The 27,509-nt window shown below is 42.9% G+C and overlaps 1 protein-coding gene across 2 annotated transcripts; it reads right to left on the bottom strand.

Moving 5' to 3' along the window:
* Positions 1 to 636: 636 nt before the first annotated feature.
* AS3MT (arsenite methyltransferase) lies at positions 637 to 27,509 on the bottom strand. 2 transcript variants are annotated; one of them, XM_044240412.1, is made up of 11 exons: positions 27,446 to 27,509; positions 27,157 to 27,197; positions 26,743 to 26,870; positions 25,232 to 25,382; positions 24,172 to 24,308; positions 23,378 to 23,447; positions 21,958 to 22,039; positions 20,297 to 20,428; positions 19,800 to 19,942; positions 17,231 to 17,365; positions 637 to 933 (listed from the first exon to the last, which is right to left on the bottom strand). In XM_044240412.1, coding segments are annotated over exons 1-11 (1,026 nt in total). In that variant the 5' UTR covers positions 27,447 to 27,509; the 3' UTR covers positions 637 to 927. The 2 variants fall into 2 exon arrangements, with proteins under 2 accessions (XP_044096347.1, XP_044096346.1); XM_044240411.1 differs by lacking the exon at positions 637 to 933 and adding an exon at positions 10,638 to 10,850.

Below are 27,509 nucleotides of genomic sequence, written 5' to 3'. Positions count from 1 at the left end.
ACTGACTGCTGTATCTGAAAAATAAGTTCAGATGGAAAAAAACCCAATTCACAAACTTGGCATGCATTTATAAAAATAACACTATCAAAGTGTAGAAGCAAAAAAAGTTGAGATTTTTAGGGATATATGACAAAGTTAAATATAGATATGGTCTTTCGAAGTCAGCTGATTGAAAATGAAACTGTTTTAACTTCTCAAAAAAGTGTGAATTCAAGTGTGTTTAAGGGAGCTAAGAGGGAAGACCATTAAAGGCTCACAAATGCTGAATATACACTTTAAAAATAAGTGTGGAGAAGGGGGGCAGGGGAGAGCTGGCCAAACGTACAGATATTTCCTGTGCATTGCAGAGAAAGCTAGAACAGTCAGGAAAACATGGCATTCAGCAGTTTAGAAACAAGTTACAAATTCAGGACTTCAAAGCAAAGAATATAAGGAAGGACCCACTGGAACAACTTAAAATATAAAAGTAACCAAGCTCAGGGGCGCCTGGGTGGCTCAGTCAGTTAAGTATCTGACTCTTGATTTCAGCTCAGGTCATGATCTCAGGGAGATCAAGCCTTGAGCTGGGCTCACACGTTGGGCGTGCAGCCTGCTTGGGATTCCCTCTTTCCTGCTCTGTCTTGCAGCCCCCCACCATAAAAATAAAAAACAAACCAAGCTCAAATTCACACAGGGTGCCGGGGGCGGGGGGGTTCATATTTTTCATGTAGCTCCAAGACACAGAGCAATCTAGACACCTAAGCCAGGCACATTTTCCTCAGAAAGAAGGATCTTCCTTCCAGTTTGGAGGCTTGTTAGCTCCAAGAATGACCCTCTCCTTAGAGAGGGGCTTCTGGTGCAGGCTTCTCGTGACTTCCAGGGGCTTTCCAGTCTGCCCATCTGTATGAATGGAGGACAAAGGCAACACTTGCTTCTAGGGATGTCATTTTAAATCTGGAAGAAAACAAATACAATAAAACTTTGAATTCTCATCATATCTCACCTCCGAAATAGGCTACAAAAGGCCCGAGATGGCTAAGTGGGTGCCGCAGGTGTCGAATCCTGGGTGGTTCTGACTTTGACCTTAAGCAATTCATTCAGGAAAAGCCAGAACTTTCTAGTAAACACCTTTTCCTACCTAAACCTCTCTTACCAGAGTGCTTCACTGGCCACTATAGGGGAAGAGCGACTATTCCATTGCCTCAGCTGCAAAAGAAAAGCTACCATGTGTGTGGATTCCAGGATTTGGGAAATCACTCCATCCAGAGCTAAAGTCATTTTGAGGGGTGCCTGGGTGGCTCAGCCATTAAGTATCTGCCTTGAGCTCAGGTCATGATCCAGAGGTTCTGGGATCGAGCCCTCCAGGAACTGGGGAAATTCTGGAGTTACCCAGACTTTCCCTAGAATGAAATCTATTTCCCCTGAAGCAACATCATTCACTTGTTTAAATAAAAAGACAAGAGATCTTTTAGTTCAGATGAGAACTCGTCACAACAGTGGGCCAAAAACAAACAGAAGAAGCCAGAATCAAGAATCACATCAAGTCAGCAATGCCATTTACCTGCTCTAGAGGAAAAGCTTTCTTCAGGCTTTACTTCCTTTTCTAGATATTTTCTGGATGTAGTCAGTGGAGTAGGAAGAGAAAGAAAAAAGCAGCTTTTTGATGGAGTTGGGAGAAACCTTCCTCCCTTGATATGAACCCAAGCTCCTTGGGTGCAGCCTCCCTGGGAATCCTGAGTCTCCTGTCAGGCACTCAGAGGGGTTCAAGGGAGACTCCGACTGCCCCTCCCACCCCCACCAAAGGCTCTAGGTCCCTCCACAATGGAGCCTTGGGAGCTGGGCAGCACCCTACGTGGCCCCTGCCCTTGTCCCATGGAACCTGCCCCTCCCGACCCTTCTGTGGGGCAAACCCAAGCGGTCTCCTGTGCTCTGCACAGTCACCTGCTTCCTTCCTTCTCAGCCCCTTGACCTGGACTACTCAGAGAAAGGTGTTTCTGGGCTAAAAGTCCACTGTTGGCTCTGCTCCAGGACCCCTGTCCTCCTGACTTCCAGGCCTGCAACTGTAGGATTTTCTAAAATCTCTTAGGATGTTCTTTCTCAGTGCTGTTCCGTCTCAGTTCCTTCTTCCAGCTCTGTCTTGGACAAACGTGTAAGAAAGATTCTGAGCTTCATATCCTTATCACTGTGACTAAAACACTCAACCCAGGTCATGATTTGGGGGAAACTCTTCACTTCCATAATTTTAAAATGTTGACCCATGTGAATATCATCTATTTAAAGATCTAAATTTAAAAACCACATTTGGGGAGTGAGGAACAGGTAGTTGATAAGAAAGACTGATAGGAGGCTGGTAAGTAGGAATGGGAAACCAGGGAGAAGAACGATCCTAAATGCCCAATTCTGAGCCCTTCTGTAAGATTCAGACCAGCAGGGACGCCTGGGTGGCGCAGTTGGTTGGACGACTGCCTTCGGCTCAGGGCGTGATCCTGGAGTCCTGGGATCGAGTCCCACATCAGGCTCCCAGCTCCATGGGGAGTCTGCTTCGCTCTCTGACCTTCTCCTCGCTCGTGCTCTCTCTCAAATAAATAAATAAAATCTTTAAAAAAAAAAAAAAAAGATTCAGACCAGCAGCGGTCTCATACTAGAGCTGGAATTTATTATTATGACTCCAGTCATAAAATGCCAATTTTCCCATACCAGCTGAGCTCATTCCCATGGTCTTTTTTCCATATTCTCTGAAGCTGGAGCAAGAAATCAGGACCCCTGATTTCTTAAACCAGGACCCCTCCCCATGTGTAGACAAATAATATGCCAGATCTCAATGGGGCAGGGGGATCTCTTATTTTTAGTTCCTCTGGGATACCCATTTGTTTTATTTTAAACATCACTAAAGAATTATTTCTCCTCATTTATTAATACATCTCAATTCTCTGTTTCCTCTTTAAATTTTAACTAAAGTTTTATATCTTAGTTATTTCCCCATCTCTTCGTTTCTCCTTTACCATTCATTCATTCCATATATATTGTATAACTAATAAGTTCCAGACATTGTACTAGGCATTATGGAGCTATATTACTGAATCAGCAGTTACCCCAAAATCCTACCAGTAAAGAGGTTGGGAAACATATGCTACCTAATGACATATGCAGGATAGAACATCAAAAGTCTTAAGAAAAAGTACACATAAAGTGGGAGAATTGACAGCTCACGGGCTTTGAGTTGGTCCTTGAAAAACAGACAGGTTTTTAGATATGCCCGTGTTAAGAGCTAGTCCAAGAAAGATGTCTTTGTGTGCTTGGACTACCGTAACAAAATATCATAGACTGGGTAGCTTAAACAGAGAAATGCATCTTCTCACAGTTCTGGAAGTCAGAAGCCCCAGAACAAGGTCATGTAGGGTTGGTTTCTGGTGAGAGCTCTCTTCTTGGCTTCCAGATGGCCTCTTTGTCCTCACATGGCTTTTCCTCTAAGTTTGAATGTGGAGAGAGAGAATGAGCTCCCTGCTATCTCTTGTAAGGGCACTAATCCTATTAGATCAGGGCCCCATCTTTATGACCTCACTTAGCCCCAGTTACTTCTTTGGAAGGCCCACCTCCAAACATAACCACATTTGAGGGTTAGGGTGTCAACACAGGAATCGGAAGGTAGAGCAAGGGGAGAGACACAAGTATTCAGTCCATGACCAAGGAACTGAGAGAGAAGAAAGAGAGGAAAGGCATCCTAATGGAGAGAAAACTATGAAGTGAGATGGCAAAGGGAGCAGCATTTGGGGGACACTATAAAGTCAAATTTGGTTCTGAAGCCCATAAAGAGGAATATCAAGAATAATGTTGGAAAGTTGATCTGGCCAGTTGGTGGTGAATTGAATGCCAAGTTTAGAGATTTAGATTTAATTCTGTAGGCACTCGGAGCTATAAAAAGTTGTAACTAGAAGAGCTGTGTTACAGGAAGATTAACTTACAGCACCAGCGTCCTGAAGCTGGGGTTCTGCCAGTGTAGGAATCTGGGAAACTCCCGCCACTCCAAGCAGAAAAAAACCTTCACGGTTTACAAAGCACTTTCCCATCTGCTGTCTTTACTGACCTTCACAATTAGAACTAAAGGATACACCATTTCTCCAGCCACATTTAGGACCAAAAAACAAACAAACAAAATAAAACAAAACAAAAAAACTTTAAAAACCCAGATATAACTAGCTTGTGCCACATGAGTCCCCAGAAAATGGGACCCCACAGCCTCTGCTCTGGGAGTCCACACCTGAATCACAGCTACTATCACTGGTGTTTGCACAGTAATTACGAATCTTAGAGCCAACATGAGTTTTCCCAGGCTGGCCTAGATTCTTGATCATAGGTGAGACTTCCTGATACATTTTTCAAACTTCTAAAAAAAAAAAAATGTTAACATAAAACAAACCTACATAGAAGTGCATAAAACATAAATGTAAAGTAGATGACCATAGAATTTATCATCCAAAACAGACCCCGTTTGAGAGTGAAAAAAGAGTGCTATTAATAATTAACCTAGTTTGAGACTTAAACTGGGACAGTCGTAGGCAAAGATTATGTTCACCTTGTGATAAAGGGAACCGCCCCCTAGTTGAGAAAGACCCTCTAGATCCCTTCTAGATCACTCGTCTTCTCCAGCCTAGATGTAACCACTATCCTTACTTTTGTAATAATCACTGTTCCTTTTTCATTGCTCTATTTTTTTAATTGGGGAATTCCCATAAGGAGAGCAAGGACAGACCCTAGAACACAACAGGATCGTACTAGACCTCGTTTAGTGTCAGTTCCAACACTTTGTAGGCTCTACCCACATTGTACAAGTCATTTAAATATCCTCAGCCTTGGTTTTCCCTTGCGTTAAAGTAGAAAAATCAGCATCGTGAAGGAGGCAAAAGGGATTCATTTTCAGTAAAGACACAACTTGGAGTATTTGGCATGGTTTATACCCACAGTGAATCTTCCTCATTATCTCAAGAAATCACCGTTTTTAAAGGGCTGTATCAGCTTTATGGGCTCTTCTTCCATTATTTAGAAGCAAAACTAAAAATACCTCCCTCGCAACATTTCCCTAGTTAGAGCCAAATGAAAGAAATAATAAGGTTAATAAGAAAAAGAAAATAAGGACAGTTAATAAAAGATGAACTACCAAGCCTGGAAGCGGCACGGATCCTTCTGTGCTTGCTGGGCAAACCTTTCCTTGACGTAGCAACTTGACATTTGGAGGCTTTGCTTTCCAGGGGATGTTCATTTAATATTCACAAAGAAAGTTCTCGGATGGCGGCTTGTTAACTCTGGGAACAGAGACTAAACTGTCCAGACCACCTCACCCGACACAATTAGGCTCTGAGTTATAGGTCAAATTACCATACGCAGCCCCAGAACCCCAGTTCCCTCCTGCGAGCATCCCTGAGAAGCTCTGCATGTCCTTCTTGGCTTCTGCTTGTAATGAATTAAATATATAAGTCAGATTCCTAGATTAGGCCACAGATCAGCCATCATTTGAACAATCCCGGGGAAAAAGCTCTCACTAGTAACTCTGCTGAAAATGTGTTCATTCTAGTCCAAGAGCAGGCCACAAACTCAAAATCCTATAGGGGTGAGTAAAGCGGGCAGGACAGGGATGGAGGCAAGCAGACGAAAGGGGCACACTCTGGCTGAAGGGGAACCCTTTCCACTCTGGTCATGGCAACTGGGCAGAAACACAAGGCTCGCGTGGCCAACATTTCTACTTTTCCAAGAGAAGTCAGAAATTCATATTTTATGTAAAACCCTTTAATTTATAAATGCAGGCAATGAATTCAATTTTAAAAGCACTGTGACCTCCCCAGAATCTAGATCCATAAATCTGTTTCCCAGCCTGGCCGGGAACGAAGTGTATACCAAGTTCAACACCCTTCTTTTACAGGCAGGGAAAATTAACTGCCAAGTGGACACAAGGTTTTCCTACGGCCAAGTAACTAGTTTGGTAGCAGAGCCAGATCGAGAAAGAATACCTGCTTTCGGTCTCCTGCATCACTTCTCATTCCACAATGAGAAGAGAGTTAATGGCTTTAGGCCTAGTTAAAAAGTTAATAGACCCAAGTCTGGCTTACAGGGCCCCGAAACAGTATCCATACACGTTCTCCTTTACTCTTTTGGGCTTCTGGACAACATAGAGGACATGGGGGGCTATTATTATGAAGCAGAGAAATATAGGACGTGGGGGGCTATTATTATGAAGTAGAGAGTAGCATTCGAGCAGAACATTTTTGTCCCAAATTGATTTTCCCTCACCTGCAGCATACCAGGCTACATGGCTCTGCTCCATGAAAGGAGGGGCTAGCATGTTCCCATTGGGGAAGGGGATTGGTACAGTCGTCAGTCCAAGACAAGCAAGGCTCACACAGCAGGAGAAGATTAAGTACAAAACTTACATTCACATAACACTCCCATTAACCTCAGTGGGAGCTGTGCTTGCAGAAACTGCGGGGTCAGCAGTCGAACGGAGACAGGAATGAGGCACTAAGGCTCAAGTCATAGGTTATTATTAGGACTGTGTAACTCCAGGCCCATATTTGCAAAAGAGTTCATTTTTATTATCTAGTGAGCTCTCCCTCTACTGACTCTTCCAGCAGGGTCTTCGAAAAAAAAAACCCTGTTTAGACCTCATCTGTGCTGTCTGTGCAGTTAAAGAAACTTGGCAAATCGCAGAAGTCAGGAGAGGTGCCAGCATTTCGAAAATAGGCTTAGCTGTTTTGGTCCTGCTGGCCCATGGGGTTCATCATCTTTGATTGTTAGTGATCTGGGCCTAGGACAGTGCCTGGTACAGAATAGGTACTTAATAATAGTTAGTGAATAAATGAAAGACTGAATGGATAGCTTCACATTCCTTGCCAGGCTCATTGAGCAAACCTCCCAATCTAATAAGGCAGAATTAGTCACTCCTTTGCTGCTTCCTAGGAGCCATCCAAGGAAAGGCCAAGAATCAATACGAGAAGCAGGCTCTGCTGCTCTCTTGGCGTAGAGCCCTGCCCTTTTCAGCCATGTGTGGCTGGAGGTGGGGGGTGGGTGGGATTCTGTTTAAGCTACTGCTGGGCTCTGTCTAGTAGGTAAGCTGCAAACCCTCTGCAGGCTTACCTGATTTTTAAAAAATAGCTGTTTGTTTTAGAGAGAGAAAGAAAACATGAGCAAGGGTGTGGGGGGGGGGCGCAGAGGGAGAGAAAGAATCCAGAAGCAGACTTCCCGACTCAGAGCTCCATCCCAGGACCCTGTGATCATGACCTGAGCCGAAATCAAGAGCCGGCTACCCAACCTACTGAGCCACTCAGGCGTCCCTGACCTGATTTTTTTTTTTTTTTTTTAAAGTCTGGGCATCTCATCTTTTTTTTTTTTTTTTAAGATTTTATTTATTTGACAGAGAGAGATCACAAGTAGGCAGAGAGGCAGGCAGAGAGAGGGAAGCAGGCTCCCTCCTGAGCAGAGAACCCAATGTGGGCTCGATCCCAGGACCCTGGGATCACGACCTGAGCTGAAGGCAGAGGCTTAACCCACTGAGTCACCCAGGTGCCCCCCCCTTACCTGATTTTTAAATGAATTCTCTTCCTATGAAAACAAAGGACTGAAAATACTATGTTTGGTACAATAATCAATTAAGAGAAAATCTGCTCCTTAAACCCATTAAGGCCACTTTTTCCCCCATTTAAAAAAATTTTTTATTAACATATAATGTATTATTAGCCCCAGGGGTACAGGTCTGTGAATCACCAGGTTTACACACTTCACAGCACTCACCATAGCACATACCCTCCCCAATGTCCATAACCCCCAGCAACCCTCAGTTTGTTTTGTGAGATTAAGAGTCTCTTATGGTTTGTCTCCCTCCCGATCCCATCTTGTTTCATTTATTCTTTCCCTATCCCCCTTACCCCCCATGTTGCTTCTCAACTTCCTCATATCAGGGGGTTGTTTTTTTTTGTTTGTTTTAATGTAAGCTCTACCACACCCTACATGGGTCTCCAGCTCACAACCCCGAGACTAGGAGCTGCATATTCTACCCACTGAGACAGCCAGGCGCCCCATAAATCCAGAATCTTCTGAAAAGGGTTTGTAGCTACAGAATTAGGCCCCTGTTCCTCTGGCTCTGCTATTAGTAAGCATAACATGTATGAAATGAAGGTGAACAGGTGACCTATGCAGTGGGGAAACAGGCAGTGGCTACAGGCTTTAAAATTTTCTGCATATTTGAAAAGGTGATAACACAACATTGGGGGGAAGGCTGCCCGCTGTCAGAAGAGCTACAGGGAGGGGTGCCTGGGTGGCTCAGTGGTTTAAGCCTCTGCCTTCAGCTCAGGTCATGATCTCAGGGTCCTGGGATCGAGCCCCGCATCGGGCTCTCTGCTCTGCAGGGAAGCCTGCTTCCTCCTCTCTCTCTGCCTGCCTCTCTGCCTACTTGTGATCTCTGTCAGATAAATAAAGAAAAAATCTTAAAAAAAAAAAATAAAGAAGAAGAAGAAGAAGAAGAAGAAGAAGAGCTACAAGGAGCTTCTTGAACCGCGCTCGGCAGCAAGCCGGTCTTCAGCTGGACCTGCCATCCCATGTTGGTAGCCAACCATACAGATCCAAAGTAGTAACAATTTAAACCATGTGCCACCTACCCTTTCAAAGAACTTCATGTAGACGAGGAAACAAAGGCACGGAGATGTTAAATAGTTTTCTCAAGGCCAAAATGCCAAGTGGAAAAGAACTATTAGGTTTGCCGTCAGATTTCAGCCCCTCACCATTCCACACTGTCTCTCACGCTTAAAGGAGAGATGTCCTCTGTAAGAAGACACATACGCTCCCAGTTGTCTACCTCGCCTGTATTGAATATTCAAGTAATGTGTGTATGGCATTCTTCTGAACAAAACAGTCTACTTTAATTTATATCATCTAGTAAATATTTTGCCTAGATTCCAGATCAAATGCAAATCTTACGATGTGTATTTTTGTGGGAAAATAATGTATAAAGTACGTTATTCTTAGGAAAAGCACAGCACGAATTTCCACATTCCAGTTGAAATTCATCCCTCAACATCTTTTGGGGAACTGAGAATTCAGAAAGACAAGTGATTGACTAAATCCTCCTCCCTCTAAATTTAGAAAACCCTAATAAACCAAATAACCAGAATGCCCTTTCTTTTCATCCTTACCCCTTCTAGCAAGACCACTCTGGACTCCCAGATGATGAAGAATGCTTAATCTCACCTGTACCGGCCTAACAAATGCTGTCACTGAAGTAGGTTACAACTGGGTACATATTGAACTCTAGAACCACAAAAGCACTGTTTAGAATCAAAGTCACAGAGATGAATAGAGCTTAAAAGATACCACCCAGGCCTCTCCTTAGTCTGTAGTATTAAGTCAGGTCCTGTGGTTGAACCCACTCAGAAATCTAAGAATTTCTCCATTTTTAACAGCTTTATGAAAAGTGGAGTCTGGAACATAGAATCTATTCCAATGTTTTACAAATAAAAGAATATTTACAAATATGAGAATATTTGTAAATATTCTCATACCCCTAATAAAAAAATCTCCTGGGTTATGCCACTCCCACCTTGGTTTTTTTTGCACTGAAGTCAGAGGAATATGTTGAGATTTTTCTCATTAAAACTCTTCAACGCTTGGGGCGCCTGGGTGGCTCAGTGGATTAAAGCCTCTGCCTTCGGTTCAGGTCATGATCCCAGGGTCCTGGGATCGAGCCCCGATGCTTCCCTTCCTCTCTCTCTCTGCCTGCCTCTCTGCCTGCTTGTGATCTCTGTCAAATAAATAAATAAAATCTTTAAAAAAACACAACTCTTCATCACTTGACGGCTGTTATTAAAGGACTGATCAGCTCCTGATGACAAGGACCATGGCTTATGTATGACTTACACCATTCTGTGTCCCCTAACAAAGTCTTCAAGTGGAACTGGACTTCAACTAAATAATGTTCTCCTTTCTAATGATGACATCATCCTGAAGTAGTCCTCAATCTCATTCTTTAACTATGGAAGCTAGAACTAAATCTAATAGTTTCCTAGAAGTTTAACTGGGGCACATTACAAAGAAAAAGAAAACCCACTGTTTTTACATTTCTTACCTCTCTTTATAAAAAATTATCACTCTTTTCCTGATCCGGTAAGGATTTACTATAGATAGTCACTACGGTGTCATTCTTTAGGATCTAATGAGGTCAAAGGGATTCATTATTCGTTTGTTTTCTTCATTCAGTTGCCAAAAAAAACAAAAACAAAAACAAAAAACAAAACCCACATTTGATTTAGAAGTTATCTGAAGAGCACTCCTACCAAATTTGATTTTGCAATTTTTTGGCATGATTAGCATGATTTCAGTAGGAGCTTTGTTTTATGAGCAAACATGGTGAAAGTCCAAAAGGTGCTATGCAGGTCAGAAGGAAAATGTTTTTCCTGAGACCCTCTGCCAGCCAGCCAACCGTTCCTCCTGAAGCTCTTCTTGCTCATTGGCCAGGCCTGAAGACCCCGTCTCAGTTCCACATCCGACCACTAAGTGGCACCAGAACTTTAAATTAGCAAAGAGAGAGGAAAACCTGTTTGATCAGCCTTTACAGTCATGTGCTATGAACATTCAATTAATACCTTATAAAAAATAATCCATTATTTTTATCAATGACCTAGAGTATAGTGGCTTTTGTGCCATTTATTCTTTCATATGGTCTGTGCTGTGGAGAAGGGTAGATGAAAAGACAAATTAAGTCCTTCGCCTTCTGCTCCTTTCTTCCGGCCTCCTGTAAATTAGGGACAGCAGCCTCCAGCAACGTTAGAGGAACATCTGGGCTTTGCATCATCAGATTCTCCTGCAAGCTTGAATGGATCTGTGATTACACCCTGTCAAAAGGAAAGGCAAACCAAAATGAAAGAACAAGCTAAAGGTGTTTGGATGTACTACAACTCTCATATTTTAGTTTGACTGAGATTGGTTTACCCAGAAGGTAGATAAAATTTTATAATTCCATGGGATCCTTGGGTTTCAGCTATAAAGGTGGCTGTCTTATCCTGAAGCTTCTGGTCAAGTTTTTAACTACTTTCTTTCCTTTTTAAAAAAAAAAAAAAAATTATTTATTTATTTGCCAGAGAGAGAGAGAGAGAGAGAGCGAGCGCACAAGTAGGTAGAGCAGTGGGCAGAGGCAGAAGCAAGCTCCCCGCTGAGCAGGAAGCCCAATGTGAGACTCAGTCCCAGGACCCTGGGATCATGATCTGAGCCGAAGACAGGCACTTAACTGACTGAGCCACCTAGGTGTCCCAAGTTTTTACTACTTTCAAGGTAAACTTCATTTAAAGCCTCTTAAAGGTGGTCCTTAGGGGACCAGGAAAGTTGATTTTGTTTCATTTTGCTTTATGGGAGTCCCATCTGTAATGCCCTTTACCCTTCTGGAACTGAATACCAAAATGCTGAAACTTCATTCCTTCTCTTACTCTAATCTCCAGAAACATGTGCGCAAGACAAGAAGGCAAGTCCTAGACACCAAGGCCATTGTTAGCAACTGCTGATGTTCAGATGTTGAGATTGCCAACACCAGCTGGCAAGATCTCAGGGTAGAGTGAGCGGAATTTTCAGAAGACAAGATGGTAGTCTTTATTTTTCCTCCTTTCACCTCCAAGTGAGATACCTCCAACAACAGCACCAGTGCGGCCAGAGGAAAACCAGGCACAAAGGCAAGAAATCAAGAGCATGAATAAGCCACCTCAAATAATGATAATTAATTCATTAAACATAAATGCACACTCTCACTATTGATCACTGGTCACTGCAAATAGAAGGCAGGACAAGACAGTTACGGACCCTACATTCATGAAGGACAGACAGTCCTATGGACCACTACCTTCACTGAAATAACCTATGGGGAGCCTGGTCCCCCTGGCCCTCAGTTTCCACTCTTCTAGAATGAAGATGCCTGCCTGGATCTGGGCTCCCTAATAGGTAATAAGCTAGCATCCAGCAGGGGATCTCCAAGCCTAGAAGAGGGCTGGCTGTGCCAGTCGCTTCTGCCAAGCCCTCTGGTCCACTGTTTATTTCCTTCTCTTGTTACTTTGGAATTCCTAGTCATAAAAGTTAGCCTTTTCACCCAGGAAAATGATTTTCCACTCCTCTTCTTCCCACCCCATGACTTCTCTACTAATAAGAGATAATGATATCAGTATCACTTCCTAATGCATGCTTCCATCCCTAAAAGATCCCAAGACTTAAAGGAAATAAAAGGTGAGACACTTTGATAAATTGTCCTTTCCAGCACCAACATCCCGTGATTCTATGAAAAGTCTAGATATGGAGAGCTAGTACAGCATGTAGGGTAAGAATATCAGCTTCAGAATCTGACATGGGTTCAAATTCACCACTTTCTAGCTCTGTGACCTTGGACTAGTACATTAATCTGAGTCTTAAGTTCTTCTTCTGTAAAATGAGGATAATTTTAAAAAATTAATTAGTTAATTTTTTAAAATGAGGATAATAAGGGTTATTGGGAGGACCATGTGGCACAGCGCCTTGAATATCTCACCTGTTCAGTAAAGACTAGCTTCTCTGTATTATTCCTACCTTTGCTCACATTGTCACTACCACTACTATTAACTGTAGCAGGATAGGATGTACCACAATCCTACTTGCATCATTTCCGATGCTGCAGTGTTTTACTAATGTAATTTTTTTTGGTAAGCCACATGCCCCGTGTGGAGTCCAATGTGGGGCCTGAACTCACGATCCTGAGATCAATCCCTGAGCTGAGATGAAGAGTCGGATGCTCGTCGAACTGAGCCACCCAGGGGCCCCTAATGTAATTCTTTGAATAGCAACATACACTTTCCTCGTCAGGATTAAAAGAGAAGGAGGAAGAGAATGAGGAAGAGGAAAAGAGGAACAGGGAGGAAGGGTGGAGGAGTGGGAAGGGCAGGAAAAAAGAGAAGAGGAAGAGGACAAAAGAAAGAAAAGAAGGGATCTCAGCAATGGTTATCACTGCGTCAATGCTCGGCAAGAAGCAGCATTCCTCATTGGTCGCAGCTGTCAGGAAGTCGCCGGCACCAGCAACCCCCCACATGTGCCTGCCTGTACTGGGCTCTTGGTCTTTATCGGAAAGGTCTGCCATAAAAAAGATAGGCACGTCCTCCTCCAAGCACACAAGGTTATGTTTCTAGGACACGCAGCTGTTTCATTCTTTAAATCTTCCTTCCCTGTCAGTGATTGCCATTTCAAAACCTTGGAACTGATCTAAAGACATTGGCACATCAGCAGGCTGAAAGAAACAAGGCAGATGAGAGAAGAGGCAGGTGGGATAAACCAGTTCAAGTACGTGGCAAGTCATGACTGGTATCCGAGGTCAAGAGCCCTCCTGTACACCCCACGTGCGCACTAAAAGGGAGGTCAAGGAGAGCCAGGCTGGAAGAAAGGGGTGTCTGCGGAAGCCAGCCCACTTAACGAAAATTTTTTTACAGCCAGAGTACACTAGAAGTGTTGTGGTTGGAGGAAACACTCCTTTTACTTGTGACTGTGACCCGCCGACAGCTTTTCTAACTAGGATTCGGGAGGCTGGGTTCCAAGAGAACGAGAATGATGAAAACATTTCAAAATACACGTTGATTCTCACCAGCAAGGTTTTGTTACTGGTGAGCTCCCAAGAGTTTCAAAATACCAATATCACATTTGAAAGGTTTCAAGGACAGAAAGGTCCAAAGTCACATTTCTCTACTTTCCAAAAGGGCACCTGCTTTGAAAAACAGAAAAGTAACAAAGAGCAGAGTGCTCAAGAATTTGATAGAGCAAAACCTGTAGATCACACTTCAGCGCTAGCCAGGGCTCCCACACTTAGCTTGTGGCTGATTCATGCTCCTAAGAGTGGCCAAACGAACCCACATCCAGTTTTTTGGCTCCGGAATTCCTGCCTCTTGTGTTCCATTAAACTTTCCCAACTAGAGGGGCGCCTGGGTGGCTCAGTGGGTTAAGCCTCTGCCTTGGGCTCAGGTCATGATCTCAGGGTCCTGGGATCGAGCCCGCATGGGGCTCTCTGCTCAGCAGGGAGCCTGCTTTCCCATCTCTCTCTGCCTGCCTCTCTGCCTACTTGTGATCTCTCTCTGCCAAACAAATAAATAAAATCTTAAAAAAAAAAAAATTTCCCAACTGCAAACTGACCATGTTGGTGAGTGATCTCTAAATAAGCTATACCCTTAAAGACTGCTTACCACATAACAGAGGAAACAGAAAAAGGCCTAAGGGTTACCTGTGTGTCAATGTATTCTCAAGGTATCCAAAATTACTACAACATACAAGCCAAAGAAAGCAAAAAATTCATGGCAAAAGATTCGAGAATTTCTGGGCCCAGGAGAAAGGGCGTGTGGAAGAAAGAAATCCTAGAACACAGTTCCAAGTGACCAAGAATCTTAATTAGCATAAATCCACAACTGTAACGACTTCTGTTTCTTGAGTGTGTATTATGTGCCAGGCAACAGGCTAACATTTCCCACAGAACATCCCCACTGATCCTCACAAGCTGAGGAGAAAAAGTGATTATTACCTTCCTGTTACACATGGAGAAACAGAGCGTGTAGGGAGCGTAGGTTACATACCCAAGATCACACAAGCCTGGTAGAGCGAAGATCTGAGCCTTGCCTATCTGAGTGTAAGGCCTGTGTGTAAACACCAACTCTGCCGCCGTCCTAGCACAGCAACATCAGTATCGTTATTTCCTGGGGCTTCCAACATCCAGTGCCTTGACACATCACTGGTGTGACTTTGGTAAATGCTATAAGTTCTGTCAGCCAAAACAGCCTTGAAAACCATCACTCAGCCTGTTCTAAATACAATATTATAAATTAATGAATGGATCAATAAAATAATTGGTACCATGAATAGGGGGAAAGGATTAAATATATAAGAAAGGCAAAGAGTTGGGGCGCCTGGGTGGCCCAACGGGTTGAGCCTCTGCCTTCAGCTCAGGTCGTGATCTCGGGGTCCTGGGATCAAGTCCCGGATCGGGCTCTCTGCTTGGCGGGGAGCCTGCTTCCCCCCCCGCCCCCGCCTCTCTGCTTTCTTGTGATCTCTCTCTCTGTCAAATAGAGAAAAGAAGAAAAGAAAAGAAATGCAAAGAGGGAAGCTATTATCTATTATAACTACCTACCTGCCTTCTTCCTAGGGTAGCTATAGAGATGACATGAGGTAAAATGTGATAAAATGCTTTAGAAAATGCTACACCAATATTTCAGATACTAAAATAATTCCCAAAAGGAATCTAAAATAGTTTAGAAAATGATCATTTTAGAATATAGTGGTATCCTGGCTCAAGTATACATGCAAGAAATTAAGATATGATCAAAATAAGCCTTTCAAAATGGTGGGGGATTGATTTAATAAGTAAACAGGAAAATTTGAACTAGTTAGTATTTGGAGAGATAGTCACACTGTATTTCAACATTTATGTTAAAGTGAATTCCAGATAGTTCAAAATTTTAATGTGAAAAGCACAGCCATGAAAGTACTAGAAGAATCTATGTGACCTTGGATTAAGCAATGAATTTTTAGCTATGACACCCAAAGCAGAAGCAACCAAAAGAAAAAAAAAAAAAGAAAAATTCAAATTCACTAAAATTAAAAACTTTTGTGCATCAAAAAACACTATGCAGAGAGTGAAAAGACAACATACAAAACATTGAGAAAGTTTTACAAACCATATAGCTGATAAGGGTCTTATATCCAGAATATATAAAGAACTCTTACAACTCAACAATAAAAAGACAACCCAAATAAAAAAATGGGCAAAGGGGCCTGGGTGGCTCAGTCAGTTAAGTATCAGACTCTTGATTCCATCTTGAGCCAGGATACCACTATATTCCATCTTGATTCCTTCATGATCTCAGGGTTGTAAGATTGCGCCCCATGTTGGGCTCTGTCCTGGGCATGAAGCCTACTTAAAATTCTCATTCTCTCCCTCTCCTGCTACCCCTCCTCCCTCTCTCTCCCTTCCTTAAAAAGAAATGGGCAAAGGATTTGCACAGACGTTTCCCCCAAAGAAAACATACAGATGGTCAACAAACATGTGAGAGGATGGTTAACATCACTAGTCACTAGGGAAATGCAAATCCATACCACAAGGAGGTACTTCACACCAACTAGGATGGCTACAATCAAAACTGAACAGAAAATGACAGCGTGTTGGCAAAGATGTAGAGAAATTGGAAACCTATACATTGCTGGTAGAAATTTCAAATGGTGCAGCCACAGTGGAAAAGTTTGGTGGGTCTCCAGGAAGTGGGATGTAGAATTACTGGATGAACCAACAATCCCACTACCAGGTGTAGACCCAAAAGAAGTGAAAACAAGCGCTCAAACAAAGACACATACATGCATGTTCACAGCAGTACTACTCGGGATAGCCAGAGTAGAAAGAAGCTACTATCAACTTGATGAATGGATGAACAAAATGTGGTATATATATGCAATAGAATATTATTCAGACATAAAAAGGAATGGAATACTGACATATGGATAAATCTTGAAAACCATATGTGAAGTAAAAGGGTCCAGATACAAAAAGCCATATAGTATATGATTCCACTTATATAAAAATGTCCACCATGGGAAAATCCAGAGACAGAAAGCAAATTAGTTATGGTAAGAGGCCAGAGGGAGGGGAGATAGCAGAATGACTGCTTAATAAGGATGGGATTTGGGGAGCCTGAGTGGCTCAGTGGGTTAAAGCCTCTGCCTTCACCTCAGGTCATGATCCCAGAGTCCTGGGATCGAGCCCCGCATTGGGCCCTCTGCTCAGCGGGAAGCCTGCTTCTCCCTCTCCCACTCCCCATGCTTGTGTTCCATCTTTTGATCGCTTGCTCTCTGTCAAATAAATAAATAAATCTTAAAAAAAATTTTTTTTAAATTAGAAAACAAATACTTGAATAATTTTTTCCAAGGTAGCTCTTAATCTTTTTTGTATCTGTACTCCTTTAAGAATCTGATGAAAGTCATAGACCCTTTCTTGAGAAAATACACATTTACACACAAAATTTTAAGGGGTTCATGGATGCCCTGAAGTCCCTTCATGGGTACACCAAGTTGAGAGCCTCTGACTTACTGTCCAGATTGGAAAAATAAAGTTATGAAGTTAATTCAAATCATTTTGTAAGATACAAACAGGCTACAAATTATTTATAGCAGCCAACTAAAAGAATAATGATTTCTTATTTTAGCAGTCCATGTCAAGTTAGGGATTGAAAGCCAAACAAACCTTTGATCCTAAAGCAAAAGAGGCACTACATGCTGGCAGCTTCTCTCCAATTGGTCTGATCAGAAAATTCTGGGCGAATCGTGAATTCTTCAAGATAGCTGCTGTTTCTTCATCCACTTCAACAATTTCACCTTCCTGAAGGGCAGCAGGAAAAACACACTTACTAAGAAATGTCACTTTAACCTCAATAAAAGAAATGCAAAGGTTTTATTAAGGAGTGACATTTCAGGACAAAAATATGATATGATATTCTCTTCTATTCAGACCCTGCTATTAGTTTCATGCTGATTTCAAAATGCAATTGACCAGTGTCATAATCAGTTTTTCTTTGGTGGCAAAGAAAAAAAAACTCATTGTTCTCAGAGACAGATGTAGAAAATATAGGAAAAAAAATTTGAGTATCACCTTATTCATCATTAAAATGGGGTTTTAAATTAATAGTTAATGTGTATTTCTGTGAGCTCCAGTGTGCCTGGGAACACTAATGCCTTGGGAACCAGTAGTGAGCACAGGAGAGTCTGGGCTATCTAACCCCTGCTCCCTTTAGATAAGCTCTGCATTCACCACTTCATATACTGGGGTTATATAAAGTAACATCTGACACATAGGAAGCTTTGGGTTTTTCAAATTTTTTTGAGATTTTCTTTATTCATTTTGAGAGAGAGAGAGTGTGTGAGAGAGAGCATAAGTAGGAGGAGCAGCAGACAGACGGAGAGGAAGAAGCAGACTCCCCACTGAGCAGGGAGCCCAAGGTGGGGGCTCGATCCCAGGACCCTGAGATCATGACCTGAGCCAAAGGCAGACACTTAACTGACGGAGCCACCCAGGTACACTAAATATTGTTTTTTTGTTTTGGTTTGGTTTTTTAAAGATTATTTATTTATTTGACAGACAGAGATCACAAGTAGGCAGAGAGGCAGGCAGAGAAAGAGGGGGAGGCAGGCTCCCTGCTGAGCAGAGAGCCTGATGCAGGGCTTGATCCCAGGACCCTGAGATCATGACCTGAGCTGAAGGCAGAGGCTTTAACCTACTGAGCCACCCAGGCGACCCCCAAATACTGGCTTTTTAAATAAGATATTGCTTTTAAAAAGAATTCTGCTCTTAAAAATTTTTTTTGTTGTTGGTGGTTTTTTTTTTTTTGAGAGCCACTGTATCAGAGCAATGGGTTCAAAGGCCTTTCCCACTTTGATTCTGTGACTCTCCAAAGCAGGCAGTACATCAAGGGGCAGCAGATCAGTGAAAAGGCATCAGTAGTTCCATTGCACCAGGGGGTAGTTAAGAACTGTGAAGGTGCTACTTGGACCAAAAAAATCAGAGGTGGAAAACACTAAATCCTTCTACCTTTGGAACAATCATGCTTGTATCTTCTATTTACTGAGTGCCCAGTGTGTACCCAGGTTCTGCTATATTATTACTAATCTTTATTAAAAATTTATTCTTTAGGTAATCTCTACACCCAACATGGGGCTTGAACTTACAACCCGGAGACGAATAGTCATATGCTCTACTAAGTCAACCAGTCAGGCACCCCTATGTTATTGCTAATCTTACAGAAATTCCACACGGTAGGTATTATTATCCTACTCTTGCAACGCAGCAAACTATATCTCAAAGTAGGACTTATTCAAGTTTATCCAAGTAATAAATAATGGAGCCATAATTTGAACCCAGGTGTCAGATGCCAAAGCCTATACTTTTCCATATTGAGAGAATAAAGACGGCCCTGCAAAGAGTAGTACAAATATCAATGTGTTGTCATTAAACACTAAGAGTTCCTTCATTCGATGATACAAGTGAACCACTGAAATACTGTTGCACAATACTTCTATTCTTTTCCATCCCACTTCTCTGTAATTCCATTAATCTGAAGTCTGATGGATGCTTTCTATAAAAGATTTTCGTAGGTGTGATAGTGATACTGTGGTTATGTAGGAGAATATTCTTAGGAGATGCATGTTGAAATATTAAGGGTAAAATGTCACGATCACGATGTCTGCTTTTAACGGTTCAGTGAAAGCATACATACACACACGCACGTGTCCCAACACCAGGAAAGTGAGAAGCAATGCAAGGTTAAGAAACGGCACCTGGAGGGCTTAAGCCACTGAGGTGGCTTAAGCCTCGACCTCGGTTTAGGTCATGATCTCACCGTCCTGGGATTGAGGCCTGCATCGGCTCTCTGCTCAGCGGGGAGCCTGCTTCCCCCTCTGTCTCTGCCTGCCTCTCTGCCTACTTGTGATCTCTGTCTGTCAAATAAATAAATAAATAATCTTAAAAACAAAACAAAACAAAAAACAATATTTGGGGTACCTGGGTGGCTCAGTCAGTTAAGTGTCTGCCTTTGGCTTAGGTCATGATCTCAGGGTCCTGGGATTGAGCCCCACATCGGGCTTTCTGCTCATCAGGGAGCCTGCTTCCCCCCTCTCTCTGCCTGCCTCTCTGCCTACTTGTGATCTCTCTCTGTCAAATAAATAAATAAAATCTTTTAAAAAAAAGAAAGAAAGAAAGGGTCCCTAGAGCAAAAATAAGAGTAGAAAGGATGTCCAAAATTATGGAATTTTTTATTTACCTTAAATGTAAAATTTGCATCAAATATCAGTTCTTTTTCGTGGCCTGTGATTCCTCCATTGTAAATCACTTGGCATCTTTCAGCTGGTCCCGTCTTAGGGAGTTTGAAGAGGCGAAATGTTGCAGAAACAAAACGACAGTCACCTGAAACGGAATTCACCCGTGGTTCAGCTCCAGCACCAAACGGCTATTGGTTTGCTTAGCGGATGAAGAGCACACATCATAAAGGTGATTTTCTTCTTCACATGCCATCAGTTATCTTTCTGGCAGTTCACTTCATTTACTGAATAACTGAAGTGCTTTATTAAATACCAAACTCTGGGAGGTTGCTATTAAACAGAAGACAAGATGGATGCTTCCAGATGACCCAAAGTCTCCTTCAGTGACAGCCATTCAGTACACACTTGCTAAACACCACATTTGAAAAAACACACAAAACCCCACCGCATTTGAACCCTTCAAGGAGCAGTTTTAACATTCCCCGCTGCTCTTTCTTACCGATCACTCTTTCTAATTCCTTGTTTTGAACTGTAATGAGATTGGCAGTGATCAAACGCGGGGTGCAGAAACCAATTTTTTGGGCAAGGACGGCAAGGTCCTTCCAGTACAAAGCACCACCCAGGCACTCACCTAAAAATAAAAAAAAGAAAGAAAGAAAGAAAAAGAAAAATCACAGACCACAACTAGGTATTCAAGAAATCACTCTGCTATAAAATTATCAGGCATGGTATTAGTTGGGGTTCCCAGCTGCCTCAGCTGGAAGAGCATGCAGCTCTTGACCTCAAGGTCATAAGTTTGAGCCCCACATTGAGTGTAGAGATTACTTAAATACACAAATTAAAAAAAAAAAGGATATGGTGTTAGTTAAAATATATATCCTAGAAACGGAAAAGGGACCTCAGTGTCCCCCCAAGATCTAGAAAGTCACAGTTAAAATGGAATATGCTAGCTGATGGCCTCTGGGAACCATTTTTCAATGGTTTTCAATAGTTCACTAATGTGCTGGTTGCATCCAGCTGCAATCATATTTCTGGATGGGTTAGGCTACCTTCCGAAAAGCACTACACTACGTGAGTAAAAAAATATAAAGGATAATTTACAAAGTTGCCTATTAGTTCCAGATTATCATAAATAACCTGCTACTAGAATAATAACTACTAATAATAGTCATAAGGCAATTTAAAGTTTTTTAAATTTATTATATCAACAAATTAGAAACAACCCAAGTGATTACCCATACAGAAATGGTCAAATAAATGATGGCATAGCTGTACAATACAGTTGTAGATACACACTCGCAAAACACATTTTTAAAGATTTTAGGCTTAGGAACATGCCAAATAAAATTAGGATACTAAATTCTACAGATTGCATGCTCCAAATTTTATTATACACACACACATACCCTACAAGGATCTATACTAAAATGTTAAAGAGGTTATTGCCACGTTACATGGTTAAGCAGTAATTTTTTCTTTTTCTTTTTGTATTTTCCAACATTTTAACAATATTCATTTGTTACTGTATGACAGGAAAAAAGTTAACAGAACTTATTCTAAAAGTAAGAACTGTTTGTTTGTTTGCTTGTTTTAATGGGATTCTTTTTTTCTTTCTTTCTTTCTTTCTTTTTTTTTTTTTTAGTAATCTCTATACCTACCATGGGGTCACATGCTCCACTGAAAGAGCTCACCGGATGCCCCTAAAATTAAGAACTTTTGATTTCACAATAAGACTGACCACAGGCATGCATTCGTCTCCTCAACTTCCAGAGACTCCATGTAAGTGACGATAAGGGAATAAATAACATAGTAACACTGAGAAGAGAAGGAGATGAAGGAGCTTCAGTCCCCAAAGGGTTGCCATGCTACAGTTTTCAAAGTATTTTTCATATCCACTATCTCATTTAATCTTCATAATAGCCCAATAAGGAAGACTGTATTATTCTCTGCATTTTACAATTTGGAAAACAATGACTCAAAGAGACTGATTAAACTGTCCAAGGCCATACCACTCTTGAGTGGCAGAGGAGAAAGGGGACAGAAGCCACCACACCTGGTACCACGTGTTCCCACATCACAAAGCCTCCTCCTGGATATTAGCAACTGGAGCCCTGCACATGAACAAGTGTCAGCCATAAAACAAAACAAAGCAACACTTACCCCATAAAATTCTGTGTGTCCTGATTTCTTCTGGCAATTCAAGGTTAGCATAGACGTCACTGAAATACAGCTCCCCACCATGCTGAAGGAGCAGTATTAGTCCAAACAAGGTTAAAGATGACATTAGTCCCAGATAGCAAAGAAACAATTGAGGAGATAAAATCAATTTTACAAAAACCAACAGAAGTACTGAGGTAATCCTTGGTGAACAAATCACAGCTGTCTTGCTAGTTACAAGCAATAGATGTGTGCCAAGACTTTTTTTCAGTGCCCTACAGACAATAAAATGGCTTTTCAAGAGTGTTTCTCTACTAAATAAAGATACCGAGGTGCTGAAAATTTTAGCAAGTCCAAACCAAATGCAGTCCTAGGTGGTTGTATAACTAATTTTTAAAAAATAGTATTCCTGAATTCTTCTCCCTTAAAAATCATATAACTTTTAGGGTACCTGGGTGGCTCAGTCATTTAGCATCTCCCTTCAGCTCGGGTCATGATCCTGGGGCCCTGGAGTCCTGGGATCAAGTCCCGCATCATGTTCCCTGCTCAGTGGGGGCCCTGCTTCTCCCTCTCCCTCTCCCTTGCTTGTGTTCTACTGTATCTGTCAAATAAATACACAAAATCTAAAAAAAAAAAAACTTTTATAATGGTATTCATTTTTATAATAATTATTATATTTTTATATAAATAAGAATCAGGACTTTTAAGACTGTATTTAGCTAGTTTCAAGGGCTCAGAGTCTAGACTGTAATATAACAAGTTCACCTTTTAGAAGTACATTTTGATGAAGATAGTGAACTGGCCCGTAAGGTGACGTATTAAATAAGACTTTATTAAATCATTCCTACATATTCTTATTTGAGCTCTACGGCACGGTCTGTAAACCAAAAATCTCAGAATCTCATATCTTCTATCACAAAGATACACATTTCATGATATATGTGGAGGGCCCAGAGCTCCTGAGAGTCTTCCTTTTACAAAGTCGTTGATGTAGAAGTTCCATCTTTTCTATCCCCAAAGATGTGAAATCCTGATAGAGATGAAATAAGCAGCCCTCAGCAACACTAAACAAGCTGGAAGAGTCTATCCACAGCGATCTTCTGGAGTCGGTCCAGAAGTCCCTGCCATTCTGCGGATGCTATCCCAGGACCATGCGCAGCAGGGAACAAGAGAAGACACTGCCATAAGGCAACTATTTCATGGCATCCAGTGACAATCAGGACTCTTGGATTTATTAGCTTTAATGACATGAGAGGAAAATAAATCCACGTCTGGGGCATCCTTCCACGCCCCTTTTGCCGTCCCTTGTTAATGTAGTGAATAAATGGCAAGACTTGGAGCTCTCCGCTCAAGGGGACAAGAACAGGTCAGATCCCATCTGCTCTTACTGACACGGAAAGACCAGTTGCCCCACTTCTCTTACCTTTAGCACTCGGTACGCCTCCTGCAGCACGGGTTGCTTATTAGGCACAAGGTTAACGACACAATTTGATCTTAAAAAAAAAAAAAAAAAGCCAACCAGATGGAATGTCAGGCGAATTCACACTCTATTCAGAGGGCGTCAAATCCTTTTGTCCCGAAGGATGTCTTCCATCATTCCCCAAAGCTACACCATTCTTCCCGCCTCCCTCCTCTCTTCCCCACAATCCACTTTTTCCCAAGAAAAAGGAGATGGATGGAGTGTTTAAAATTGCAATAAATTGTTAGCCAATTTGTGGGGGCAGGGAAAAGAAGTCAGGCACACTCCCAATTTGTGTCTGCGCTGATGGTCACCACACAACGGCACAAAGGCTGGTTCCCCATGCCTCCTCCTTAGGCCACATGTAAACTGGCGAAATTCGCCCAAAGCAGCTTCATTAAGGCTGTCACCCGGGCATGATCTGACAACAACTCAAAGGAAAGGGAGGAACACAGACTCCTACACTTTGCTGCGACAATAATACTGGAGGTAACAGGTTGGTGTGTGTTGTATGAGCAGACTCAGTGGTCCTGCTGTCGTTCTTTGGGAATCATCTGTTCACGGTGAAGTTTACAATCAGTTCTCTCCTGGGCTACTATGTTCTGAGACCGGTGGGCTACAAGGGCCTGAGAGCATCTCCCCTCCCTCTATTAAGGCAGGCTTAACACCCTAAGTGAGAGTCAGTTCAGCAAAGAGTGGTGACATTTGTGTTCAACAGGAAATGGGCTATATTCACAAAAATAAGGGTAGAGACCTACATAACAATATCATAACTCTCATTCTTGATTCCAGTCTCTTCCAAATTCTCTATGTAGCCATGAAGAAAAGTCACATTGGGTGTCTGGAAGCCATATTTTTCCATGTGATATTCAATATACTTCTTAGCCACTTCTACCTAAAAAGACAAAAAATAAAAACATATATAAATATATATACATATATATGGATTTGATCATCATTTTTTAAATATGCTACTTTTTTAATAAAACTTTCCTATTACAAATGGAATATTCGTTATATATATATATATATATATATATTTTTTTTTTTTTTTTTTTCCCCGTAATATATTTTTGGAAAAGTATACAAGGTTCCTCTGGGCATGTAGGATAAATTACAGTCTGAGACAACTCAATGAGAGATAAAGTCCCTGCTCGATACCTGGGTCTTTGTTTAGTTTTGTTCTGTTTTGCTGTAATTAAGTAGGCTCCAAACCCAATGTGGGGCTTGAACTCCTGACCCAGAGAGCAAGAGTCACATATTCTATTGACTGAGCTTGCCAGGTGCCCCTTGATACATGGATCTTGCTTGAGTAAACTCTTCACTCAATAACAAAATCCTTCAAGATAGATGGCAGAGAAGTAAAGGAAAAACCAGACTCCTTGGGGTCATCATGATATTCATATATGAGGTCAAATCTCTGACTCTGTTCTCCCAGAAGAGCCCCTAACTGTCAAAGTTCTCAGCCTTCAGGGCGGGAAGCACTAGTGGCACCAATGAGCTTTGCATTCAGCAGCCTTCTTAGATTACCCTTGAAGAGTCACAAAGGAAACAACTTTATCTTTAAAAGAATGCCTTTGAGGGGTGCCTGGGTGGCTCAGTGGCTTAAGCCTCTGCCTTTGGCTCGGGTTATGATCTCAGGGTCCTGGGATCAAGCCCCGAATAGGGCTCTCTGCTCAGCAGGGAGCCTGCTTCCCCCCCTCTGCCTGCCTCTCTGCCTACTTGTGATTCTCTCTCTTTCAAATAAAATCTTAAAAAAAAAAAAAAAGAATGCCTTTGAGAAGTTTTTCCTCCTTGTCATCCAGATCACTGCCTCACCTGACTTTCCGTCATGTCTATCCCAGTGACATGTCCTCTCTCACCAACCAGTTGACTCAGGACATAGCAATCTCTCCCACTTCCACTGCCCAGGTCCAAAATCCAGCAGTTCTCCAGACACTCAGGGATGACCAGACCACAGCCATAATACCTAGGAAACAGAAAACACAGCCATGTACCCATATTCTCCCCTTAGAGACCAGAATATGTAGAATCGCTAAATCTTACAAATCCTTCCTTCCTACCTCTCTCCTTCTTTTCTGTCCCTCCTTGCTTCCATCACTCACTGGATTTCTATTTAGGTATTTCTTTTCCCCCACTAACCTGGAAGCTTCATGAAAACTGGGACTCTGGGGGCGCCTGGGTGGCTCAGTGGGTTAAAGCCTCTGTGTTCGGCTCAGGTCATGATCCCAGCCAGAGTCCTGGGATCGAGCCCTTCATTGGGCTCTCTGCTCAGCAGGGAGCCTGCTTCCTCCTCTCTCTCTCTGCCTGCCTCTCTGCCTACTTGTAATCTCTGCCTGTCAAATAAATAAAATCTTAAAAAAAAAAAAAGAAAGAAAACTGGGACTCTGTCTGCTTTGCTTATCATTGTCACCATTGTTGGACACTGTAGCAGGTACTAAGACAAACAAGCCATTTACAATATTTGCTGAATAAACAGTTAGTGAAGCATTATAGCTGAACATCGACTACAGGTCCAGAACTGTGCTAGTTACTGGAAAAGAAATGTGACACAAGATTTCTGTTTCCTGGAGGTATTTAACTGGGGAGGTAAAGCATGAGCACAGAAAACATTTCTCATGATCTACTGCACAGGCAGTAGGTGCTATAGTAGTTCAGGGAAGAGGGTGCTCAAGGATGGAGAAGGCTTCAGATTGTAGGTAGGACATCAGTGACGTGTTTGAAGGTAGAAAGGAGAGGGAAGGCATTCCAGATCAGTAACGGCACGTGAGGCAGGAGGGAGGGAAAGGGCTGGCTAGAGTAGTGTAGTGCATCAGAGGGAGCTGGGGTTGGTGAGGAAGTGGGGGCCAGACTGCACAGCCTTGAATGTCAAGTCCAAAGTGTATGAATGTATACCGAGTAAAGGGGGATGGGGGGTGGGAAGGGTGGCCATTGGAAGTTTTGAAACAAAGCTGTAAGATGATCAGTGCTGTCCTTTACCAGTTTTTTTCTTAAGATTATTTATTTACTTGTCAGAGAGAGAAAGAGAAAGAATACAAGAAGGGAGAGCAGCAGGCAGAGGGAGAAGCAGGTTCCCTGATGAGCAAGGAGCCCAATATGGGACTGGATCCCAGGACCTTCAGATCATGACCTAAGCCGCAGGCAGACGCTTAGGCGACTGAGTCAACCAGGTGTCCCATTTGCTTTTTCAGTTTTATGACAGGCAAGGCAAACTGGATGGATTGAAGAAAATGGCTTAATTCCCTACCGACTGCATCACTATCTTTTGAAAACCTGCTGTCTAGAGTCTCCAGGATGGGGGTATGGGGGAGCAGCACAGGGCACTTTACCTCGAGGATACTTCTTCATGTACATTCCTCAAGGCTTCCCGGATATGCTTGGGGACGAGCCTGGCTGCAGTGACACAGGCACTGGTCTGGAGGTCTGCTGATTTCTTCAGCACCTGCCCGTAGTAGGTCTGACCAGAGGCCAAGGGCAGGGTAGGGGTGGGGAGCGAGAAGAGCTAGAACTGCTATCCACAGGCAAAGTCTCCCATAACCACCAGCACCCCCATCCCCACCCATCCAGGCCTGGCTAGGCTTCCCTCCTGCAAAGCTCTAAGCCCAGACTTTGCCCTGCACCCCACTCCGTCTCCTCCTTGATCCTGTGGGGGCAAAGGCCCAAGCCGGCTGGGCTTCCAAAGGCCTAGTGCTCCCACTCAATGGAGGCTCCTCCGTGGCCATTCCAGGCCCTTCTGCTGACACCTGCACATCCTTCCGGATCTCAGCGTCGCGGGGGGCAGCCACTGCCAGGAGGAGAAAAAAAGAAAGCTGAAAGGTGAAGGTGCTGAGCCCCTGCAAGGGGAATAGCAGAGGGCTGGTTACAAGGCAGGCTGGGAGCGCTAGTGGTGCTGATCGGCAGGGGTGGTGACTGCAGGGTCACCACCTGCCTAGAGGGTCCCCCGCCCCCCCGCCCCACCCCCCATCCTCTCACTCTCCACCCCCCCACGCCCGCACTGGGAGCCCGGGAGGAGGCGAGGGGCAGCGCACTCACTGTCTCCTTGGCCTCTGGACTCCAGGACTTGGGCGCTCCCACATCCAGCTCCGCAGGCCGCGAG

This window comes from Neovison vison, chromosome 2, assembly GCF_020171115.1.
Source record: "Neovison vison isolate M4711 chromosome 2, ASM_NN_V1, whole genome shotgun sequence".
Taxonomy (NCBI): domain Eukaryota; kingdom Metazoa; phylum Chordata; class Mammalia; order Carnivora; family Mustelidae; genus Neogale; species Neogale vison.
The sequence above is the reverse complement of the archived record's forward strand: the minus strand, read 5'-3'. Positions and strand labels throughout refer to the sequence as shown.